At 40.0% G+C, this 22,512-nt stretch overlaps 1 protein-coding gene across 4 annotated transcripts in view; it reads left to right on the forward strand.

Annotated features, from left to right (window-relative positions):
- The window catches only part of nbeaa (neurobeachin a), an 868,656-nt gene that overhangs the window by 443,080 nt on the left and 403,064 nt on the right, over positions 1 to 22,512 (forward strand). For all 4 annotated transcript variants that reach the window (XM_063054331.1, XM_063054330.1, XM_063054328.1 and 1 more), the window contains one exon: positions 19,826 to 19,890. In XM_063054331.1, the coding sequence (XP_062910401.1) occupies positions 19,826 to 19,890 (65 nt within the window). The remainder of the gene's footprint in view (positions 1 to 19,825; positions 19,891 to 22,512) is intronic.

Raw genomic sequence — 22,512 nt, forward strand, 5'->3', positions numbered from 1 at the left:
AGATAAAGCTATTGAGGGTAGTACCAGTAAGCAGGCACTAAACTGCTAAAATTGCTAAGAAGTCTGTAGATTGGAGAATTTTCAGAATTCTCCAAAAGAGGACCTAGAAATTATTAAGGAAAGTGGAAGGAGAAATCAAGTATTTAAGACTTACATTGGTATATAACAAGGAACAATTAATGAAAATCAATATAGAGAAATTAATGGGCAAGAAAACCAACAGATCTATCAATCCTAGTGATATTCATTCCATGGTTACTACTTTTAAAAACTATGCAGAATGATATTTGGCCACTGGTGGTCATCTTACAAAATGTTATAGATCCTTGACAGTATCCACAGAAAAATGCCTATGAGAGAAAAGACATTCCCACTTGGGCAAATTAAATTTGACTGCCAGCACCTCCAGATTGAGACTTTACGCCCTGCTGCTGGATCCCCAGTCTCCCCTTTCCCTGAGCACCACTCTGAAATCCCGTGTCTCTCAGGCCCCACTGTCAGCTCTTGGTTCCTCAGAGCCTCTGTCTCCCTCCCATTCCACTTTCCCTGAACAACCTAACCCTCCTGTCTCCTCTGACACTTCAGCTCTCTTTTCCCCTTTGATTCCAGCTCTCATCCATGCTGGGCCTTCACTATTCCCTCTGACCTTCCCCTCTCTAAGGCCATCTTCAGTAAGGGCCTCATCTTTGTCCCCATTCGTTCACACCTAAGGGAGTTTCACACCCACCATGATGTTGAGCTCTTCTTCTGTCACCTCCGCCTCCAAGCCCATTTCTTTGACCAGAATAACATATGCTGCATTGATGACCCCTTCTCCTATCTCCAACCTTCCTCCCCTTCTTGGATTCCCTGCTCTGGTCCTCTGCCTGCTCTGGATTTTTTCATCTCTAACTGCCGACAAGACATCAATTGTTTCAAATTCAACACTTCTCTCACCTCCAACCTGACCCCTTAGAAATGCACTGCTCTCCATTCTGTCCGCACCAATCCCATAAGAAGTAAGACATAGGACCAAAATTAAGTCATTTGGCCATCGAGTCATGACTGATCTTTTTTTCCCCTCCTCAGCCCCACTCTCCAGCCATCTCCCCGTAACCTTTGATGCCATGTCCAGCTAAGAACAGATCAAGCTCTGCATTAAATACACCTATCGACCTGGCCTCCACAGTTGCCTATGATAATAAATTCACAAATTCACCACCCTCCGGTTAAACAAATTTCTCCGCATTCCTTTTTTAAATGGACACCCCTCTGTCCTGAGGCGGTGCTTTCTTATCCTAGACTCCCCCACCATGGGAAACATTGTTGCGCATCTACTCTGTCCAGGCCTTTCAACGTTTGAAAGGTTTCAATGAGATCCCCCCTCATCCTTCTAAATTCCAGCGGGTACAGACCCTGAGCAATCAAATGTTCCTCGTATGATAACCTTTTCATTCCCAGAGTAATCCTTGTGCACCTCTTCTGAACCCTCTCCAATGCCAGCACACCTATTTTTAGACGAAGAACCCAAAACTTTTCTCGGTACTCAAGGTGAGGCCTCACCATTGCCTTATAAAGACTCAGCTTCACATCTCTGTTCTTGTATTCTAGACCTCTTGAAATCCCTGTTTAGAAGATAGTCTGCACATTTATTTCTACTACCAAAGTGCATGACCATGCATTTTCCAACATTGTATGTCATTTGCCACTCCCTTGCCTATTTTTCTAATCTGCCTAAGTCCTTCTGTAGCCTACGTGTTTCCTCAACACTACCTGCCCTTCCGCCACTCTTCATATCATCTGCAAGCTTGGCAACAAAGTCATCTATTCCATCATCTAAATCATTGTTATACAGCATAAAAAGAAGTAGTCCCAACCTTGCCATCAAATCCACTGAGAAAGGCAGTGCTGTTGTAGTATGGCACACTAACCTCTACCTTGCTGAGGCCAGGTAACAACTCTCAGACACTCCTCATACCTACTCCTTGAGGAGGACCCCAGTCCACACCGTCAGAAAGTGATCTCTGACGACATCACTGACCTCATCCACTCTAGGGAACTCCCAACTACTGCCACCAAACTCATAGTTCCCTTACTACACTGCTTGCTTCTACCTCCTACCAGAGAACCACAAACCAGACTATCCAGGTAGGCCTATTGTTTCTGCCTGTTCCTGCCCTACTGAAGTCATATCCTCATGTCTCAATTCCAATCTATCCCCCTTTGTTCAGTCCCTTCCCACCTACATCCATTACATTTCTCATGACCTTGATCTTCCCAGTAACTTTCAGTTCCCTGGCCCTGACCACCTCATCTTCACCATGGATGTTCAGTCCCTATACACTTATGTCCCCCATCAGGAAGGCCTCAAAGCCCTCTGCTTCTTTCTTGACAAAAGAACCAAGCAGTACCCCTCCACTACCATCCTCCTTCATCTGGTAGAACTGGTCTCTACCCTGAAAAAGTTTTCCTTCGGCTCCTCCCACTATTTCCAAACTCAAGAGTTATCAATGGGCCCAAGCTATTCCTGCCTCTTTGTTGTCTATGTAGAACAGTCTATGTTCGAAGCCTTCCCTCGGTATACTCCCCAACTCTTTGTCTGCTACATTGACAACTGCATTGGTCCTGCTTCATGCACCCTCGCTGAGTTCGTCAATTTTATCAATTTTGCCTCCAACTTACATCCTGCCCTTAAATTCACTTGGTCCATCTCTTGACACCTACCTCTCCTTTCTTGATCTCACTGTCTCTATCTCTGGGGACAAACTGTAAACCGAGATCTTCTATAAACCTACTGATTCCCACGGTTATCTCGACTATACTTCTTTCCACCCTGTCTCCTGTAAAAATGCTATTCACTTACCTCAGTTTCTTTGCCTCCATTACATTTGTTCTCAGGATGCGACTCTCCATTTAAGGACATCAGAAATGTCCTCCTCCTTTAAAGAACAGGATTTTCTTCCCTCCACTTTTGATCCTGCCCTCACCCACATCTCCTCCATTTCCCTTACGTTCGTGCTCACCCTATCTTCCCACCGCTGTAATCGTAATAGAGTCCCTCTTGTCCTTCCCTACCAATTTTTCAGCCTCTGTATCTAACACATTATCCTTTGCAAATTCCACCATCTCCAAAGGGATCCTACTACTAAACATATCTTAATACCCTTCCCTCCGCTTTCCACAACGATCATTCCCTCCACGATTCTCTTGTCAATACGTCCATCCCCACTAATATCCCTCCAGGCACTTATCCCTGCAAGCAGCGTAGGTGCTATAGCTACCCATACACTTCCTCCGTCACCTCCATTCAGGGCTCCAAACAGTCCTTCCAAGTGAGGCAGCCCTTCACCTGTGAACCTGCTGTGGTCATGTATTATGTCCGTGATCCCGATGCAGCCTTCTCCTCTACATTGGTGAGTAAATTAGAGGACCACATCTTTGAATACCTCTGCACCTTGTGCCAAGATGAGGCCACTCTCAGGGTGGAGGAAAAACACATTATGTTCTGTCTGGATATTCTCCAGCCCCTGATGACCTCGTGGCATGAATATCAATTTCTCCCTCTGATGAAGAAATTTCACTCCCCTTCCACTTTCCTCTATGGTTCACTCTGACCTTTCACTTCTTCTCACCTGCCTATTACTTCCCCCGGGTTCCCTTCTCCTTCCTTTTCTCCTATTGTCCACTCTCCTCTCTTATCAGATTCTTTCTTCTCCAGGTCTTGATTTTTCCCACCCATCTGTCTTCACCTATCACTTCCCAGTTAGCCTCTTTCCTTCCCCTCCCCACCTTTCTCTTCAGGCATGTTTCCCTTTCCTTCTCAGCCTTGAAGAAGGGTCTCAGCTCAAAATGTCGACAGTTTACTCCTTTCCATAGATGCTGCCTGACCTGCTGAGTTCCTCCAGTGTTTTGTGTACTTTAAGTTTGTAAATTTGTTTATTGTTGCCACATGCACTGATATACAGTTGAAAGGCTTTGTTTTGCATGCCATCCATATAGTTCATTTCATCATATCAGAACATTGAGATAATACAAGTCAAAAGCAATGACATAATGCAGAATAAAGTGTTACAGAAAAAGCATTCTGCAGAAGACAATATATGACAAGGCAATAATGAGTTCGGTTCTGAGTCAGGAGTCCATCTTATCGTACAAGGGGACCATTCAGTACTTTTAATACTATGGGATGGATGGATAAATAGATACTTTATTGATCCCAATGGAAGTTATAGTGTCACAGTAACATTACAAATGCACAGATATAAATATTAGAATAAAAGTAGAAAGAATAAAAAAATGTCACCACAAACAGGCTAACAAGAGGAGATTATTATTTCCCCGGCTATAGGTTGACTCATTATGGAGCCTAATGGCCGAGGATAAGAATGACCTCATATAGTGCTCTTTGGAGCTGCACAATTGTCTTGGTCTATTGCTAAAAGTGCCTCTCTGTTTAGCCAAGGTGGCATGCGGAGGGAGAGAAATATTGTCCAGAATTGCCAGGGTTTTCCATTGGGTCCTTTGTTCTACTACAGCCTCCAATGGGTCCAGTTTGATTCCCATAACAGAATCAGCCCTTCTGATCAGTTTATTGAGCCTGTTGTCATCACCCGTGTTGATGCCATTGTTCCAACCTACCACCACATAGAAGATTGTACGGACGACAACAAACTGGTAGAACATGTGAAGGAGAGGCCTGTATACTCCAAAGGACTTCAGTCTCCTCAGGAAGTGGAGCCGACTCTGGACCTTCTTGTACACAGCCTCTGTGTTGGTGCTCCACACAAGTCTGTCATCCAGGTGCACCCCCAGGTACTTGTACAGTGGCATGCAAAAGTTTGGGTACCCCTGGTCAAAATTTCTGTTACTGTGAATAGCTAAGCGAGTAAAAGATAACCTGATTTCCAAAAGGCATAAAGTTAAAGATGACACATTCCCTTAATATTTTAAGAAAGATTACTTTTTTATTTCCATCCTTTACAGTTTAAAATAACAAAAAAGGAAAAGGGCCCGAAGCAAAAGTTTGGGCACCCTGCATGGTCAATACTTAGTAACACCCCCTTTGGCAAGTATCACAGCTTGTAAACGCTTTCTGTAGCCAGCTAAGAGTCTTTCAATTCTTGTTTAGGGGATTTTCGCCCATTCTTCCTTGCAAAAGGCTTCTAGTTCTGTGAGATTCTTGGGCCGTCTTGGATACACTGCTCTTTTGAGGTCTATCCACAGATTTTCAATGATGTTTAGATCAGGGGACTGTGAGGACCATGGCAAAACCTTCAGCTTGCACTTCTTGAGGTAGTCCATTGTGGATTTTGAGGTGTGTTTAGGATCATTATCCTGTTGTAGAAACCATCCTCTCTTTATCTTCAGCTTTTTTACAGATGGTGTGATGTTTGCTTCCAGAATTTGCTGGTATTTAATTGAATTCATTCTTCCCTCTACCAGTGAAATGTTCCCCATGCCACTGGCTGCAACACAAGCCCAAAGCATGATCGATCCACCCCCATGCTTAACAGTTGGAGAGGTGTTCTTTTCATGAAATTCTGCACCCTTTTTTCTCCAAACATATCTTTGTTCACTGAGGCCAAAAAGTTCTATTTTAACTTCATCAGTCTACAAGACTTGTTTCCAAAATGCATCAGGCTTATTTAGATGTTCCTTTGCAAACTTCTGATGCTGAATTTTGTGGTGAGGACGCGGGAAAGGTTTTCTTCTGATGACTCTTCCATGAAGGTCAAATTTGTGCAGGTGTCGCTGCACAGTAGAACAGTGCACCACCACTCCAGAGTCTGCTAAATCTTCCTGAAGGTCTTTTGCCATCAAACGGGGGTTTTGATTTGCCTTTCTAGCAATCCTATGAGCAGTTCTGTCGGAAAGTTTCTTGGTCTTCCAGACCTCAACTTGACCTCCACCGTTCCTTTTAACTGCCATTTCTTAATTACATTATGAACTGAGGAAACAATGACCTGAAAATGCTTTGCTATCTTCTTATAGCCTTCTCCTGCTTTGTGGGTAGCATTTGTTTTAATTTTCAGAGTGCTAGGCAGCTGCTTAGAGGAGCCCATAGCTGCTGATTGTTGGGGCAACGTATGAGGAGTCAAGGTGTTTATAAAGCTTTGAAATTTGCATCACCTGGCCTTTCCTAATGATTACTGTGAGCAAGCCATTGCCCTAACAAGTTAATTAAGGTCTGAGACCTTGGTAAAAGTTATCTGAGAGCTCAAATCTCTTGGGGTGCCCAAACATTTGCATGGTGCTCTTTTCCTTTTTTTCCACTCTAAAATTGTGCAAAACAAAAGTAGTGCACTAATCTTGCTTAAAATGTTGAAAAGAATGTTTCATCTTTAACTTTATGACTTCTGGAGATCAGTTCATCTTCTACTCACTTACTATTCACAGTAACAGAAATTTTGACTGGGGTGCCCAAACTTTTGCATGCCACTGTAGGACCTCACCACATCCATGTCCTCACCATCAATAGTAATAGGGAGCAATATAGAAACTGTTCTAGAGTCTGGTGGTACATGTTTTCAAACCTTTTTATCTCCTGCCCAGTGGGAGGGGGAAGAGATAGTATATTTAGGTTAGTTGGAGTCTTTCATTATGCTGGCTGCTTTACTGAAGCATTAACATGGAGTGGATGTTGGTGAGCCGTGCCATTGACTGAAGTTTCTTGCAGTCATGGGCAAAGCATTTACCATACCAATCCATGATGCTTCCAGATATGATATTTTCTATAGTGCATCTATAAAAATTGATAAAAATCAAAGGGTCATGCCAAATTTGTGAGTAAGTAGAGGCTCTTGTAAGCTTTCTTGGTCGTTGCTTCTGTGTGGTTGGATGAGGACAGGGTGTTGATGACATTCACTCCTAGGACCTTGAACCTGACTTGTAGCTTGACAGCAGTATTGAGGAAAGTACTGTCATCTTAAGTAAAGAAGTTGTTGCATTGCTTGTAGGAAATAATAATATGATTCAATATAGAAGTGAGGATTTGTGAAAAGGATGGATCTGTTGAGGTTTTTAAGGTTATAGCAAGCAGGATAGGGTGAACTAATGGATATAGTATTTTTTGTGTCTTCTGAAGACATTCATTCAGACTGTCCTGTAGGTTATTGAACAAAATTGGACCACGTGCATTGGAGGCATGTACTGATGCAGTTTCAAGATTGATTACTAGCCGTAAAGCATTCCATAAAAGGAAATGGGTCTGATTGAAAGGCTGTGATTAGTGGGTACCACAGATCTTCATGATACTTTGGATGAAAGGACCAGGTGTATCTCAAAGTTCACCAACACTGCAAAGTTGGTTACAGTGCGGGTTATGAGGAAGAATCAGAAGTTTCAGTAAGATGAGGATAACTTTGTTGTATGGTAAAGGACATAAATGTAAGTGGAATGAATTGAAAAGTAAAGTTTTTTTAAATAGTTAAAAATTAAAAGCTATCAGTGTTCAAAGTCACTTAAGTTGTCTTGTACATGAATCAGTGAAAGTTAACATGCGGGTACAGCAAGCATTTATTGTAAGGAGATTGTACAAGAATACAGCCAGCTTACTGCAATTATATATCTGAAATATTGTGTATAGTTCTGGTCTCTGTACCTAATGAAGGAAATGCTTGCAAATTAGAGTGCAACAAAAGTTAACCAAATTGATTCCTGGACTGAGGGAGTTAACCAGTGAGGAGGGATTAAAGCAGACCTACACTCTAAAATTCAGAAAAGTAAGACATAATTTGATCTCTAGAACTTAGAAAAATGACAGGTGATCTTATAAAAACACCCAATATTCCTTTGAAGCTTGATATGGCTGAAGCGTATTTGAAGTTTTCCCTGGCTGACTTATCTGGAACCAGGAATCACAATCTCAAAGTAAACAATAGATCATTTAGAACTAAGCTGAGCAGAAAATTGCTCCAGCAGAACAGTTCAGATAGCAAAGGATCTTTCAGCTTGCCAATGGCCTGTTCTGTCATATTTCATGTGGCATTACTTTATATGCATGCTGAATAGGCATGGAAGGTTGTGCAACTAAATCATCAACCATGTTGTTTCAATAGGTGCATTTAATGTTAGAGAAATGTATATAATATACATCCTGAAATTCTTTTTCTTCACAGATATCCACAAAAAACAGAGGAGTGCCCCAAGAAATGAATGACAGTTAAAATGTTAGAACCCCATAGCCCCCCCAACTCCCCCTCCCACGCACAAGCAGCAGCAAGGCAACAACCCCACCACCCCCACCAGCAGGATTCTTATTACACTGTGGCCAACCTTTGTTTTGTTCAATACTGCTGACATTGTAGGTTGCTTCTAGAATATCCATCATGCCTTCAGCCTAGTTGCCATTGTTAAGAGGAAATGAAAGGTAGATATCAGTGATATACTTTATAGAGCAGTGAACTGTGAGATGATTTAAATAATCAGATATGTAATAGTTAACAATAAAAATAGAAAATGCTGAAAATACTTGAGATGAGACCACATTTGTGGGAAGAGCAACAGAGTAAATATTTCAAGTTGAAGATCCTTCAATTAGGTCTGGGACGGAGATGATGAGGGTTGTTACATTGCAGGAAAGATGGTGGAAAGGTCCCTGATCAGGGAAAAGTGGGTTGCACCATAGGGTTAAGCTGTAAATGAGGGAATGAGAGCTGAAGAGTAGGAATATGGACAAAAAAATGTAAAAATTGAAAACTGCAGAAAAGGAACAAATGCCCAGAGGTCAGGCTGAGTAAACCTTCCACTGGCAAATTGGGTGATAGCTTTGCAGGGTACCTGTGCTCAGTCCAAAAAGCAACATTAATTCTCCTTACCATTCCCACTCGGACTTGTGGCCTTCTGCACTGTTACAATGAGGCCCAGTACAGTGCAGTTCAACAATGTAAGGTTAATTCATTTCAGTCTGTATCAGTGCCTTCTTTGTCTTTCACCATCCTTCCTTTACTTTCGGAGTGGAAGATATGGCCAGCCTCACTTGTTTGGAATGTCTTCTTGCTCTTTTTTTTCTATAATTCTTACATTATTATGTCTATGTTTCCACTTTCATATTTCTTCTGTTTGCACACAGACTAGAAAACCTTGGTTACAGTTTCACATTGATCCACCTAATTTTTCACCTATCAGAGATATCTCACTGCTTACCCTCTCTGAAGCTTAATAAGCTTCTTTTGTCTCCTTTCCAGTTCTGTTGGAGGCTCTTCCTAGATAAAAACGTCTCTGTTCATACAGATATTACCTAACTTGCTGAGTATTTCCAACGCTTTTTTTTCTATTTTAGATTTGCAGTATCTGCAGTTTTTATTTTGACTTTCATGTAAAGTTTCACAATGAAATTGAAATCCACTCTCTTGTTTTAGCAGCATGTCTTACTTTTTTTTATTCTCTCATCTGTATTCCAAGGGGAATGCTTACTAATGCATCCATATCTGAGAGGAAATAGCTTGCTTCCAAGTGCTGAAGTCAGTCTAAAGCTCCATCAGCTTGGGTCACACTACTGTCTTCACGTTGTTGTGAAACAATTTTTAAAAAGAACCAAATGCCTGATCACTTCAAAGATTCAAGCTACATTTATTATTGAAGTATGTACGCAGTATACAACCCTGAGATTTGTCTTCCCCACAGACAGCCATGAAACAAAGAAAAACCATGAGCCCTGTTCAAAGAAAAACATCAAACCCCTCCCCTCCATGTACAAAAAAAAACAAATTGCGCAAACAACAAAAAAATTGAGCTAAGCACACAGAATATAAAACACAAAATTGAAAAAGTCCAGGCATATTTTAGTTCAGCTTAGTGTTCATTATCTGCAGGCCGCTCTGATTCGGAATCGCCCAAAGTAGCAATGAAAAGAGGAGTGACCAGAAACCAGAATCACATCATAATGTGAACTACAGAGTCCAATCCACAAACTGCAGACCCAGAACTCCGGCACCATCCTCTAACAGCATCAAAGGAGAGAGAAACCATCTGAACACAGGGACCTTCCTTTGGGAGCAGTGAGCGAGAGGGAGAGAAAGACCATCACATGCAGATACCTTCCTCTAGCAGCAGCAAGCGAATGGCGGTAGACAGCGCTGAACACTTGCTCACACCCCTCACTCTCCTCGATGATTTCAATCTTCCTCAATGCTTTAAACGGTGAGATCGATGAGAAATGGAGTTGATCATAAGCTTGCACACCATCTCCAGGCTTTTTGGCCTCCTGGCCACATGCTTTGCCCGAAGACTCATGAACACCCTTGGAGACAGCACAGTGGTAGATCGCTCAATCGGCCTGAAAACACACCACCACAATGTAGATCACAGGCGCTGAAAGGTAGATCACAGGCTCCAACTATAGCCAAACCAAATTTGAAAGAAAAGAAGATGTGAAGGAAGTAGTTTAGTGAACTGTCTGGAGGATGTTCCCCTTGGTAGCATTATTCTTTGGTGCCACTTTCTTCCAGAACAATTAGAGCAAAGCCCAATAGAAATCAACCTAAAAGTAATGTGGAGGTGAAATACAATGGACTTTGGAAATCTAATAAACGACAAAAAATGTTAAAAAGGCTTGAGCAATATCTGTTGAGTAAGAAACCATGGTAATCTAAGTACTGGATGAATCAAATATCACTTATGCTGCTGAATGAGCATTTATCTTTCTGGGGTTAAAGGGTGTATTGGCAGAAGCACTAAGCTGAAAGATAGCATTGCTGGTGTTAAGTAAGAAAAAAATGATTTGGCGCTATGATTTCGCATTTCGGACAAATTCATGGCACAAGTGAATTTTGAAGATTGCAAGACCCTTAAAATCTAAAAACAAGTGGAAGTCAATGATCCCATATTCTGTCAGCTTAAGTTTAATTCTGTTCAGATCAGCGATAAATTGACATTTTCTTGCAGGGATCTGAACATAGTTACTGATTACATTCTGTACTTTCAGAGCCAGTATAAAATCCCTTATGAATGAACTTTACTTGTTCTTTTCAACACATTGTGAAAGAACATAAATTTATCTGTTTGGAGTATTTCATTTTAAATTTAAAAAGTCTTGTGGTCTGTCAGTTGGGGTTGTATGGCCCACATCTGTCAATGAAAAAAAATGACAAAAAAAAGGAAAGTGTCAGATCTAATTTTGAGAAATTCAGACATTCTTTATTGTTCTTGAACCTTGACAGATCATATGTTAACTATACACTTTACACTATTCAACTTAAGCATTGTTTATGGCAGCCTCATTTTGTAAGCTATAAAGAACATAGTATGATCTGGATACTACAAATTGTATAATTCATTTTAAAAAGTATTAAATTGAATCTATCATAATGATATGAAGACACTTTGTACATTAAGATAACTTGTTTATTATATTCATGTTTTTTCATGATTAATAAAGTGATGACAGTGACCAGAGCTATTAACACTAAAGATTAATGCAGAACTGAACTCTATAGATGCACTAAAACATCAGCATAAAGATTGTTTGCTGCTAAATTTGATATGTCAACTATGCATAGCAGACTGTCATTAAGACTTGGAAAACTGTTAGGTTTAATTGAAAATTTGGTTTGCTCTTTTCATGCATAAGCAACTTTTTTTTAAAATCTGAAACAAAAAGACACATACTAGTCATCTCAAATTAATCCACCAGAAATTTTCTGCATTTTTGGGTGCCATATTAACGTAGTGGTTAGTGCGATGCTAGTACAGCAAATGTTTGCTGTTGTGTGCTGGGGCAGCAGGCTGACGGTAGCAGACACCAACAGAATCAACGAACTCATTCGTAAGGCCAGTGATGTTGTGGGGATGGAACTGGACTCTCTGACAGTGGTGTCTGAAAAGAGGATGCTGTCCAAGTTGCATGCCATCTTGGACAATGTTTCCCATCCACTACATAATGTACTGGCACAGGAGTACATTCAGCCAGAGACTTATTCCACCGAGGTGCAACGCTGAGCATCATAGGAAGTCATTCCTGCCTGTGGCCATCAAACTTTACAACTCCTCCCTTGCAGGGTCAGACACCCTGAGCCAATAGGCTGGTCCTGGACTTCTTTCCTGGCATAATTTACATTATTTAATTATTTAAGGTTTTATATTGCTATATTTATACTCTATTCTTGGTTGGTGCGACTGTAACGAAAACCAGTTTCCCTCGGGATCAATAAAGTATGACTATGACTATGACTATAAAGCGTTCCAGAGTTTGGAGTTCTCCCCATGACTACGTGGGTGTCCTGTAATTAGGCTAGTGTTAAATGGGTGGATTGCTGGGTGATGCAGCTCATTGGGCTGGAAGGGCCTGTCCATGTTGTATCTCTAAATAAATTAAAAAATATATAAAAATTGCCATTCCCACACGAGTTCCCTTAAACTCACCACCACAAAGATTGTAAATTTGAAATTGCCTATCAAGTCTATCCATCTTTTTGGGAATTCCCAGCATGGAACATCCTCATTTCTAACCAAATTGCATCTCCCTTGAATGTAACTGAGGTCCGTTATCACAGTTTCTCTCCTTATTTTTAAAGGTCAAGCATAATACCACTTCTGCAATATCTGGAGGAGTGGTTTAAAACTTACCTACCAGATCTCTTCATTTCTTCAGTATTGTCAGGTGATTTTGTCTTGGGAAATCTGCAATTTCTTCAAGATAACTGTCAAAAGAATCATATGATTGTTCTGTGTTCCACCACAATTCTGTACTTTTTCTTCAAATTCAGCTCCCCCTCCATGATAATCAGACATAGAACATTACAGCACAAATAGGCCCTTCAGACCATGATGTTGTGCTGACCTTTTAACCTATACTAAGATCAGTCTGACCCTTCCCTCCTACATAGCCCTCTATTTTTCTGTTACCCATGAGTTCTTAGATAGCTGCAAGTTTCTTGAATGTCCCTTATGTATCTGCCTCTACCACCACGCCTGGCAGCGTGTTCCACTTAACTCTGACATCTCCTCTGTACTTTCCTCCAGTCACCATACAATAAAAACCTCATATTAGCTATTAAAGTTCAAGGAAAAAATCTTCTGGCTATCCACTTGATTTATACCTCTTATCATCTTATACACCTTTATCAAATAACCTCTCATCCTCCTTAGTTTCAAGGAGAAAAGCCCTGGCTCGCTCATCCTGATATGACATGCTCTCCAATCCAGGCAGCCTTCTGGTAAATCTTTTCTGCACCCTTGCTAAAGCTTCCACATCAAGGTTTACAAGAATGTTGCCGGGACTTGAGAAATTGATTTACAGAGAAAGGTTGAATAAGGTAGGACTTTATTCCCCGGAGCGTAGAAGAATGAGGGGAGATTTGATAGATGTATATAAAATTATGATGGGTATAGATAGAGTGAATGCAAGCAGGCTATTTCCACTGAGGCTAGGGGAGAAAAAAAACAGACGATATGGGTTAAGTGTGAAGGGGGAAAAATTTTAAGGGAACATGGGGGGGCTTCCTCACACAGAGAGTGGTGGGAGTGTGGAATGATCTGCCAAATAAAGTGGTAAATGCAGGCTCACTTTTAACATTTAAGAAAAACTTGGACAGGTATATGGATGTGAGGTGTATGGAGGGATATGGTCCGTGTGCAGGTCAGTGGGACTAGGCAGAAAAATGGTTTGGCCCAGCCAAGAAGGGCCAAAAGGCCTGTTTCTGTGCTGTAATGTTTCTATGGTTTCTATCCTTCCTATAATGAGGCAATCATAACTAACAGAACATTCCAAATGTGGTATAACCATGGTTTTATAGAGCTGCAACATTACATTGTGGCTCTTGAACTCAATCTGCCAACTAATACACTATGCGCCTTCTTAACAATCATGGGCACTCCAAGGAATCTACGTATGTGGACCCCAAGATCCCTTTATTCCTCTGCACTGCTAAGAATCCTGCCATTAACCCTGTATTCTGCCTTCAAATTTGACCTTCCAAAGTGAATCACTTCACACTTTTCCGGTTGAACTCTGAAACGGTGGACTAGGCTGTATTCAGGGATTCATCTTCGAATCTGGATGAGTATGCTGCAGTTGTTACCGACTTAATTAAAACCTGTGTGAATGAGTGTGTGCCTACAATGACTTACTGTACATTCCCAAACTAAAAGCTGTGGATAAACCAGGATTTACGTCATCTGCTGAAGGCTAGATCTGTGGCTTTCAAGTCTGGTGACCCAGGTCTGTACCAGAAAACCAGGTATGATTTGCAAAGGGCCATTTCAAGGGCAAAGAGACAAATTTCCATTGAGGTTGGAGGCAACATTGGATGTACGACAACTCTGGCAGAGTATGCAAGACATTACTTCTGACAAAGCGAAACCCAATAGTATGAATGGTAGCGAGGCTTCACTCCCAGATGAACTCATCACCTTTTATGCATGCTTTGAAAGGGAGAATATAACTACAGCTGTGACGAACCCTGCTGCACCTGATGACCTTGTGATCTCTGTCTCAGAGGCCAATGTTAGACTGTCTTTAAAGAAGGTGAACCCTCATAAAGCAGAATGACCCGATGAGTACCCAGTAAGACTCTGAATACCTGTGCCAACCAACTGTTGGGCGTATTCAAGGACATTTTCAACCTCTCACTGCTACAGGTGGAAGTTCCCACTTGCTTCAAAAAGTCAACAATTATACCAGTGCCTAAGAAGAATAATATGAGCTGCCTTAATGACTATCGCCTGGTAGTACGCACATCTGCAGTTATGAAATGCTTTGAATGGTCATGACTAGACTGAACTCCTGCCTCAGCAAGGACCTGGACCCATTGAAATTTGCCTGTTGCTAGAATAGGTCAACAGCAGATGCAATCTCAGTGGCTCGTCACATGGCCTTAGACCACCTGGATAACAAAAACACCTATGTCAGGATCCTGTTCATCGACTATAGGGGGAGGGGAACGTCGACTCAGACCATAAGAGGCCTGCGTCGGGCATTTTCATGCCTTACAAGGCGCAGATTGGAAGTCTGTGTGGGGCGCCACTCCTCGCGCAGACACTAGAGCAATGTGTGGTTAAGTGCCTTGCTCAAGGACACAAACATGCTGCCACAGCTGAGGCTCAAACTAGCGACCTTCAGATCACTAGACAAACACCTTAACCACTTGGCCACATGCCCAACACAACTGTCGACTATAGCTCAACATTAATTACCATCATTCCCACAATCCTGATTGAGAAGTTACAGAACCTGGGCCTCCGTACCTCCCTCTGAAATTGGATCCTTGACTTCCTAACTGGAAGACCACAATCTGTGCGGATTGGTAATAACATCTCTTTTTCGCTGACGATCAACACTGGTGCGCCTCAAAGGTGTGTGCATCACTCTACTCTCTCTATACCTGTGACTGTGTGGCTAAGCATAGCTCGTACCACCTATAAATTTGCTGATGATACAACTATTGTTGGTAGAATCTCAGATGGAGACGAGAGGGCGTACAGGAGGGAGATATGCCAACTAGTGGAATGGTGTCCAGCAACAAACTTGCACTCAATGTCAGTAAGATGAAAGAGCTGATTGTGGACTTCAGGAAGCGTAAGACGAAAGAACACATACCAATCCTCATAGAGGGATCAGAAGTGGAAAGAGCGAGCAGTTTCAAGCTCCTGGGTGTCAAGTGCTCTGAAGACCTAATGAGTTCCCAATGTATCGATGCAGTTATAAAGAAGGCAAGACAGCGATTATACTTCAATGGGAGTTTGAAGAGATTTGGATGTCAACAAATACACTCAAAAATTTCTATAGCAGTACTGTGGAGAGCATTCTAACAGGCTGCATCACTGTCTGGTATGGGGGTGGGGATGGTGGACTACTGCATAGGACCGAAAGAAGCTGCAGAGGGTTGTAAATTTAGTCAGCTCCGTCTTGGGTACTACCCTACAAAGTACCCAGCACATCTTCAAGGAGCGGCGCCTCAAAAAGGCAGCATCCATTATTAAGGACCTCCAGCACCCAGGGCATGCCCTTTTCTCACTGTTATCATCAGGTAGGAGGTACAGAAGCCTGAAGGCACACACTCAGCAATTCAGGAACAGCTTCTTCCCCTCTGCCATCCAATTCCTAAATGGACATTGAACCTGTGAACACTACCTCACTTATTTAGTATATATTTCTGTTTTTGCATGATTTTCAATCTATTCAGTATACATATACTGTAATTGATTTACTTATTATTTATTATCATATTATTATTTTCTTCTATATTATGTATTGCATTGAACTTCTGTTGCTAAGGTAACGTACTGATGATAATAAATCTGATTCTGATTCACTTAGCCCAGCTATCAACATCCTGTTATAGTCCTTAACAACCTACACTATCCACAGCACCATCAACTTTCTTGTCATCTGTAAACTAACTTAACCCATCTTTCCATTTCCTTATCCAAGTCATTTATAAAAATCACAGAAAGCAGGTGTCCCAGAATTGTTTGATGCGGAACACCACCGGTCACTCACTGACATCCAGGCAATATATGCTCCATCTGTAACCACTTTCTGCCTACTATGCACAAGCTGATTCAGAATCCGTACAGCCAAGTTTCCCGGGATCCCTTGGCTCCTGCCTCCAGAATGAGCCTACCATGGGGAACCTTATGAAGCACTTTACTGAAATCCTTATACACCACATCCACTGCTCTCTCTTTGACATCCACTCAGCAAATTCAATCAGGCTCGTGAAACATGACCTGCCACTCACAAAGCCATGCTCACTTTCCCTAAGTGGGCTAAGGTCAGTATACATATATCTAAATAACTATTTTACTAGATCAAAATAGCTGGTAGTTACCTACATCAAAATACTATTTTCTTTTTTGCTTTGTGCAATTGTCTTTAATGAACAATCATGGGATAGCAATTAGCTGTAATAAAATACCATTTTTTCTAGTTTTTTTATTTCTACATTACATTGACAATTATATAATAAAGCTGTTAATTTTATGAACTAAGTGTACTTGCCTCTGTTAAATGCAATTGGAACTGGTACCAATTTAATTTCGAAACATTTGAAAGACTGTGAAGCTTTGCACCAGTTTTTCTTAAAAAGAGAAGAGCACAAACTGTATAATCGAACTCTGGTTAGTTTAACGTTAATGTTGCAAGGACTTTTGGAAGAATTTATGGAAAAGAATGTGAATAAACATGGGTTAATCATTTTCAACATGGATTCATTAAGGTGTCAGTAAGAACAGCACATTTGACTTAGAGTGCCTTAAAAAAGTATTCAGTCCCCACAACTATTTTCACATTTTACTGTCTCATTTTGTAAATGTAAAATATATTGAAGTAGGATTTTTGAGCTAATCTACAAAATGTTGTGCATCATGTCAAATCAAAAGAAAAATACCAAAACCTGTCAACAATTCATTAAAAATTAAAAATGAAAATTGTGAAGCTGAGAAAGTATTCATCCCCTTTGTAATTACCACACTAACTTTCCTCAGGTGCAATACTCTATAATACCTTAACAATTCAACCAATATGTTGATGAAGAAAATTGGAGATCACCTGAATAAATACCTCCGCTCTTTTAAGGTCCAACAGTATGGTAGATTTTCTACAGATCAAACTAAAATGAAAACAAAAGAGCATGCAAGGCAAGTCAAGGAAATGATAATAAGAGAAGCCCAAATCTGGGAAACAGTACAAGACTATCTCAAAGGCACTGAACATACCTCGGAGCTTAGTGCAGTTCGCCTTGAGAAAGTGGAAAAAATATGAAACCACTGCCGCACTGTCTAGGTCAGCCCACCCCTCTAAACTTAGTCGTCGGATGGCACTTGTAAGAGAGACTACTGTGACGTCAGCAGTCACTGTGAATGGACTGCAGAAGTCAGTGGCTGCAACTAGAAATGAAGTTCATGGCTCCACAATTTTTAAGGCCTTGTACAAAAATAGTATTTATGGAAGAATGGCAAGGAAGAAGCCCTAGCTAAAATTAGAAGCACATCTTTGCCCATAAAGACTTTGCAAAGTATCGCTTAGAAGAAAAAGGTCTTATGGTCGCATTTGACTAAAGTGGAACTTTTTGACCTCAATACTCAGTGGTACGTGTGGCATAATACTACGCATACACAGTTAACACCATCCCTACTATAAAGTATGGTGGAGGTAGCATTTATGCTTTGAGGTTGCCTTTCAGCAGCAGGGACTGGAAATCTGGTCAGGATTGATGAGAAGATGAATACTGCTAGATACAGAAGATCCTGGATAAAAACCTGCTAGACTCTGCCAGAAAGCTTAAACTGGGGAGAAAGTTCCATCTTTTAGCAGGACAGTGACCCTGAGCATATTTAGAGTGGCTTCAAATGACAAAAGTTGATGTCCTTGAGTGGCCCAGTCAGAGTCAAGACCTTAACCCAATCAAATATCTTGGGCAAAACCTCATGCATTGCCATTTCCCAAAAAATCGGGCATAACTAGATCAATTTTACAAGGATGAATAGTCAAACCTTGTTCCATCACATTGTGCAAAGCTAATAGAGACTTATTCAAAAAGAATACTGGCTGTAACAGTAGTTCAACTAAGTACTGAGCAAAGGGGGATGAATACTATTGAACTGACAGTGTTTCAGTTTTTAAATGTTCAGTTTTTCATAGTTTACAATTTTCCCTGTTTTGGGGTTCTACTGTGTATATAAGGAGCATATGATTCACAAGTAAAGATTGTCAGTAAAATTGATCAAAATCCCTTGTGGTAATACCTATTTATGTGAACAAAGGGTTGGGGCTGAACACTTTTACAAGGCATTGTAGTATATGTGGCTTTTAACAAGGTGTTTGACAAAGTCTCAAATGATGAATGAATTGTGGAAGCAAAAACTATTGAAATTCAAGAAAAACATCAAGTTGGATTTTAAATTTGCTCAGTAGTAAAAAAACAAAGAATAATGTTGGGCAGGAGATTTAGTGACTGGAGATATATGCATTAATATTCCACCTTTGTATTATGTCTAAGTATTAACAATATTGTCTTAAAAGTGTTGATTAACAATATGGTCTTAAGTGCAGGATCCACAATTAAAAGTTTCCAAATCACCACTGGGAGTACTGTTGATATAGCAATGGGAAAGAAAGTAGTAAATGAAGGGAAGATGGTTCAATAACCACAAAAATGGGAAATGAAATTCAATCCGGAGAAGTGTAAGGTAATTCATTTGGGAAAGGAAAATGAGATAGCAGGATTACACATTCAACAATAGGCTGAGAAATGTGGAGGAATAGAAGGATTCTATATCCACAGATCCCTGCAGTTTGGAGGACAGGTCAGAACAGCAAAAAAAACCTACCTTTCTTGGTTGTAGCATACCATACCAGAACAGGGAAATCATACTCCAGAATTTTATAAAACAGGAAAGCCACAATAAGAGACTATGCACAGTCTGTTCACAGTACCGTAGGAAGGATGTGATAACCTTAGAGAGGGTATAGATGAGATTTATGAAGATATCGATATGGCTAGGACGACTTGAGTATGCAAGGAACTGGCCATTTTTAGAGTTTGTTTTCTTTGAGTTAAAGAAACCAAGCACCAAGTTTCCTAAGGTGTATAAAATTATGAGAGTTATGATTATGATTTTTGTAGAGTAGTCAACAACTGCTTGGGGGTGTAAGGGGTGTTGACATAAATTTCAGTGTATTGATATCAGTATTTGGACACATCAAACAATGCATTTTGGAATTTGCTGTATAAACACAGTGAAAGAACAATAAATTTCAAGCCTTTGAACCAAGAGCTGGAGCAGTGGAATTAATTTAACATTCATTTTAGGGTGGCCTAAGTACAATGGGCTCCTTCAGTGAAATAACATCTGCAATTTGAGTACTCATGATGAAATAATGCTATGTTATTGGCTATTTTTCCAGGAATGGCAGAATTCCATTCAGAAGAATGCGGGACTGGCCTTTATTGAACTCATTAATGAAGGAAGGTAACAAAGTTTTATGCTATTGTTTTGCTAAATATGGAACCGTAAAGGACACATGGTGTTCATAGGGAGAATTATCTTTATCTTCAGCCATCTGCCAATGATTAATTCCAACTTCATTATAATGAAATTAAACATAGTTCAATTATTGAGTTTAAAATAACCCACATTTAATTAGCAGTATCCTAGCAAATATATCAGCATAAGACAATATTAATTTTCCACAAAACACTGAACTGTGCATTCAATATTTATATGTTTGTTTGCAGACAACTAATGAAACAGTAGGGAAGTTTCATTTGAAGGATAAAGGGATTTTAACATGTAAACCCATCTGCTACCCCATCTGTTAAAGGAATATGTATTGTATGTTTTATTGTTGAGATTCCTCAGTACATTAAAATAACATCAGTTAGACACAAGTTACTGTCCTGCGTGCTGTTGTCATAACTAATGTGTTTATGCTATGTTTGGGTTGGCTAAGATTTTGTGTGGATCTGATATGACATATTATTTTTCTTTTGCTTAGAATGTCTTGAATTGAGCTTCTTCATAAATGACATGAGAAATGGCAAGACAAAAATTATATGAAGATTATCATACACTGCTAAAATATTCATTTGATTTTTTTAAATGCCTTTTTCCAGAACCAATAGGAAAAATCATAAATTTGAAATTTCTGAATATACATTTCATAAATCTATGATAATCTGCTCTTATTGACATTGTAGGGTAGAGGAATCATTAAACATAACTGTTATATTGTATCTTTAATGTTGTAACTTGATTGGGACACGATTCATTCAACTGATCAGTGTCAAATTTTTATATTTAATATTTCAAAGATTAGTGTTTTAAAATGACTTGCTTGAATAATATTTTGCTGTATTCATATTTTAGGATAGATTGAAGAAAGGATAGCTAAAAATTCTAACCACCAAGAAAATCTCCAAATGCTGGATATTCTGAAAGCAAGGAAGTGATGCTGAGGCTTTATAAGGCATTGGCCAGACTGCATTTGTAGTATTGTAAACAGTTTTGGGCCCATATCTTAGAAAGGATGTGTGGCATTGGACAGGGTCCAGAGCATGTTCACGAGAATTATACCCAGAATTGAAACAGTTAACATATGAGTAACATTTGAAGGCTTTAGGCTTGTACTCAATGGAATTAAGAAGAATGAAGGGGAGTCTCACTGAAAGCTAGAAAATATTGAAAGGCCAAGCTAAAGGCCTTCCATGGTGAGGATGTTTTCAATAGTGGCAGAGTCTAGGACCAGAGGACATAGTGCCAGAATACAAGGACATCCCTTTAGAACAGAAATGAGAATTTCTTTAGCCAAAGGATGGTGGCCACAGACAGCTGTGGAGGCCAAGTCATTGGATATATTTAAACTTGACAGGGTACCAAAGACTATGGAGAGAAGACAGGAAAATAGAGTTGAGAAGAAAAATAAATTAGCCATGATTGAATGGTGGAGCAGACCCAATAGGCTGAATGGCCTAATTCCGCTGCTATATCTTAAGGTCTTATTTATCATAGGTTAAGAATTGAATTTAATTGTGCAGTTATCTCCAATTAGCCGGGCATGAACTATTGATGAATGTGCTGGGGTTTAAGTGCACTGTGGGATAGCTGGTAGCTGTAAACAGGATCATTACAGGAATGAAAAAGCACCTCTGTAATTAGAAAAAAGCACATTTAATAATGTGCAAAATTACACATAATCTCCACAGGACTGGTTTTCTCTGAATAAAATCAGAATAAGATTATCACAAGATTGTTGTGAAGAAAAGAGACTTTGCAAATAATGCATTGCATATTAGCAAAATTGATTTTGTTAATTAACAGTTAAGATTTTGTTAGATAGAGACCACTCACAAGTTCATTGTGTTCATGCAATGAAATGTTTGAGTATATGCAAGAGAGAGCTCCCAGATTACTGAAGTCTCTGAAATTAACAAGTACTAAAAGACAATTTTTGTATCTAAGGGAGGTGAAACTCAACAGTTGACACACCATATTTCATATATAGAACAAAGAACAGTACAGCGCAGTTTAAGGTTGTTAATATCTCCATGTTGGCTTTAGATTGGATGTCCCCCACCCTTCAGCTCCATTATCAACCATTGTATCCGGCCTTTATCATTCCTATCTGTTCCCGGGGTTCCCTGTCTACATTTAACACTGCTGTTTCCTGATTTCTTTAACATTGTAATTCATTGCCATTATCCCTGCTGGGTCTACAGGTACATGTCAACAAACTGCTGTTCATCTGTTTCCCTACAGGTTATGGAAACTCAATTTTTTTTGGTTTGTACTTTTTACTGAGTTTGGTGTATATAGGTTTCCCCCGCTATCCGAAGGTAGAGCATTCCTATGAAATGGTTCGTAAGCCAGAATGTCGTAAAGTGAATAAGCAATTGCCATTTATTACTATGGGAAAAATTTTTTAGCGTTCCCAGGCACAAAAAATAACCTACAAAATCATGCCAAGCAATACATAAAACCTAAAATAGCAGTAACATATAGTAAAAGCAGGAATGATATGATAAATACACAGCCTATATAAAGTAGAAATACTTTTCTGCAATCATTGAAGCACTGTCTAGTTCAGCAAAAATC

Source organism: Mobula hypostoma, chromosome 7 (assembly GCF_963921235.1).
Source record: "Mobula hypostoma chromosome 7, sMobHyp1.1, whole genome shotgun sequence".
NCBI lineage: Eukaryota > Metazoa > Chordata > Chondrichthyes > Myliobatiformes > Myliobatidae > Mobula > Mobula hypostoma.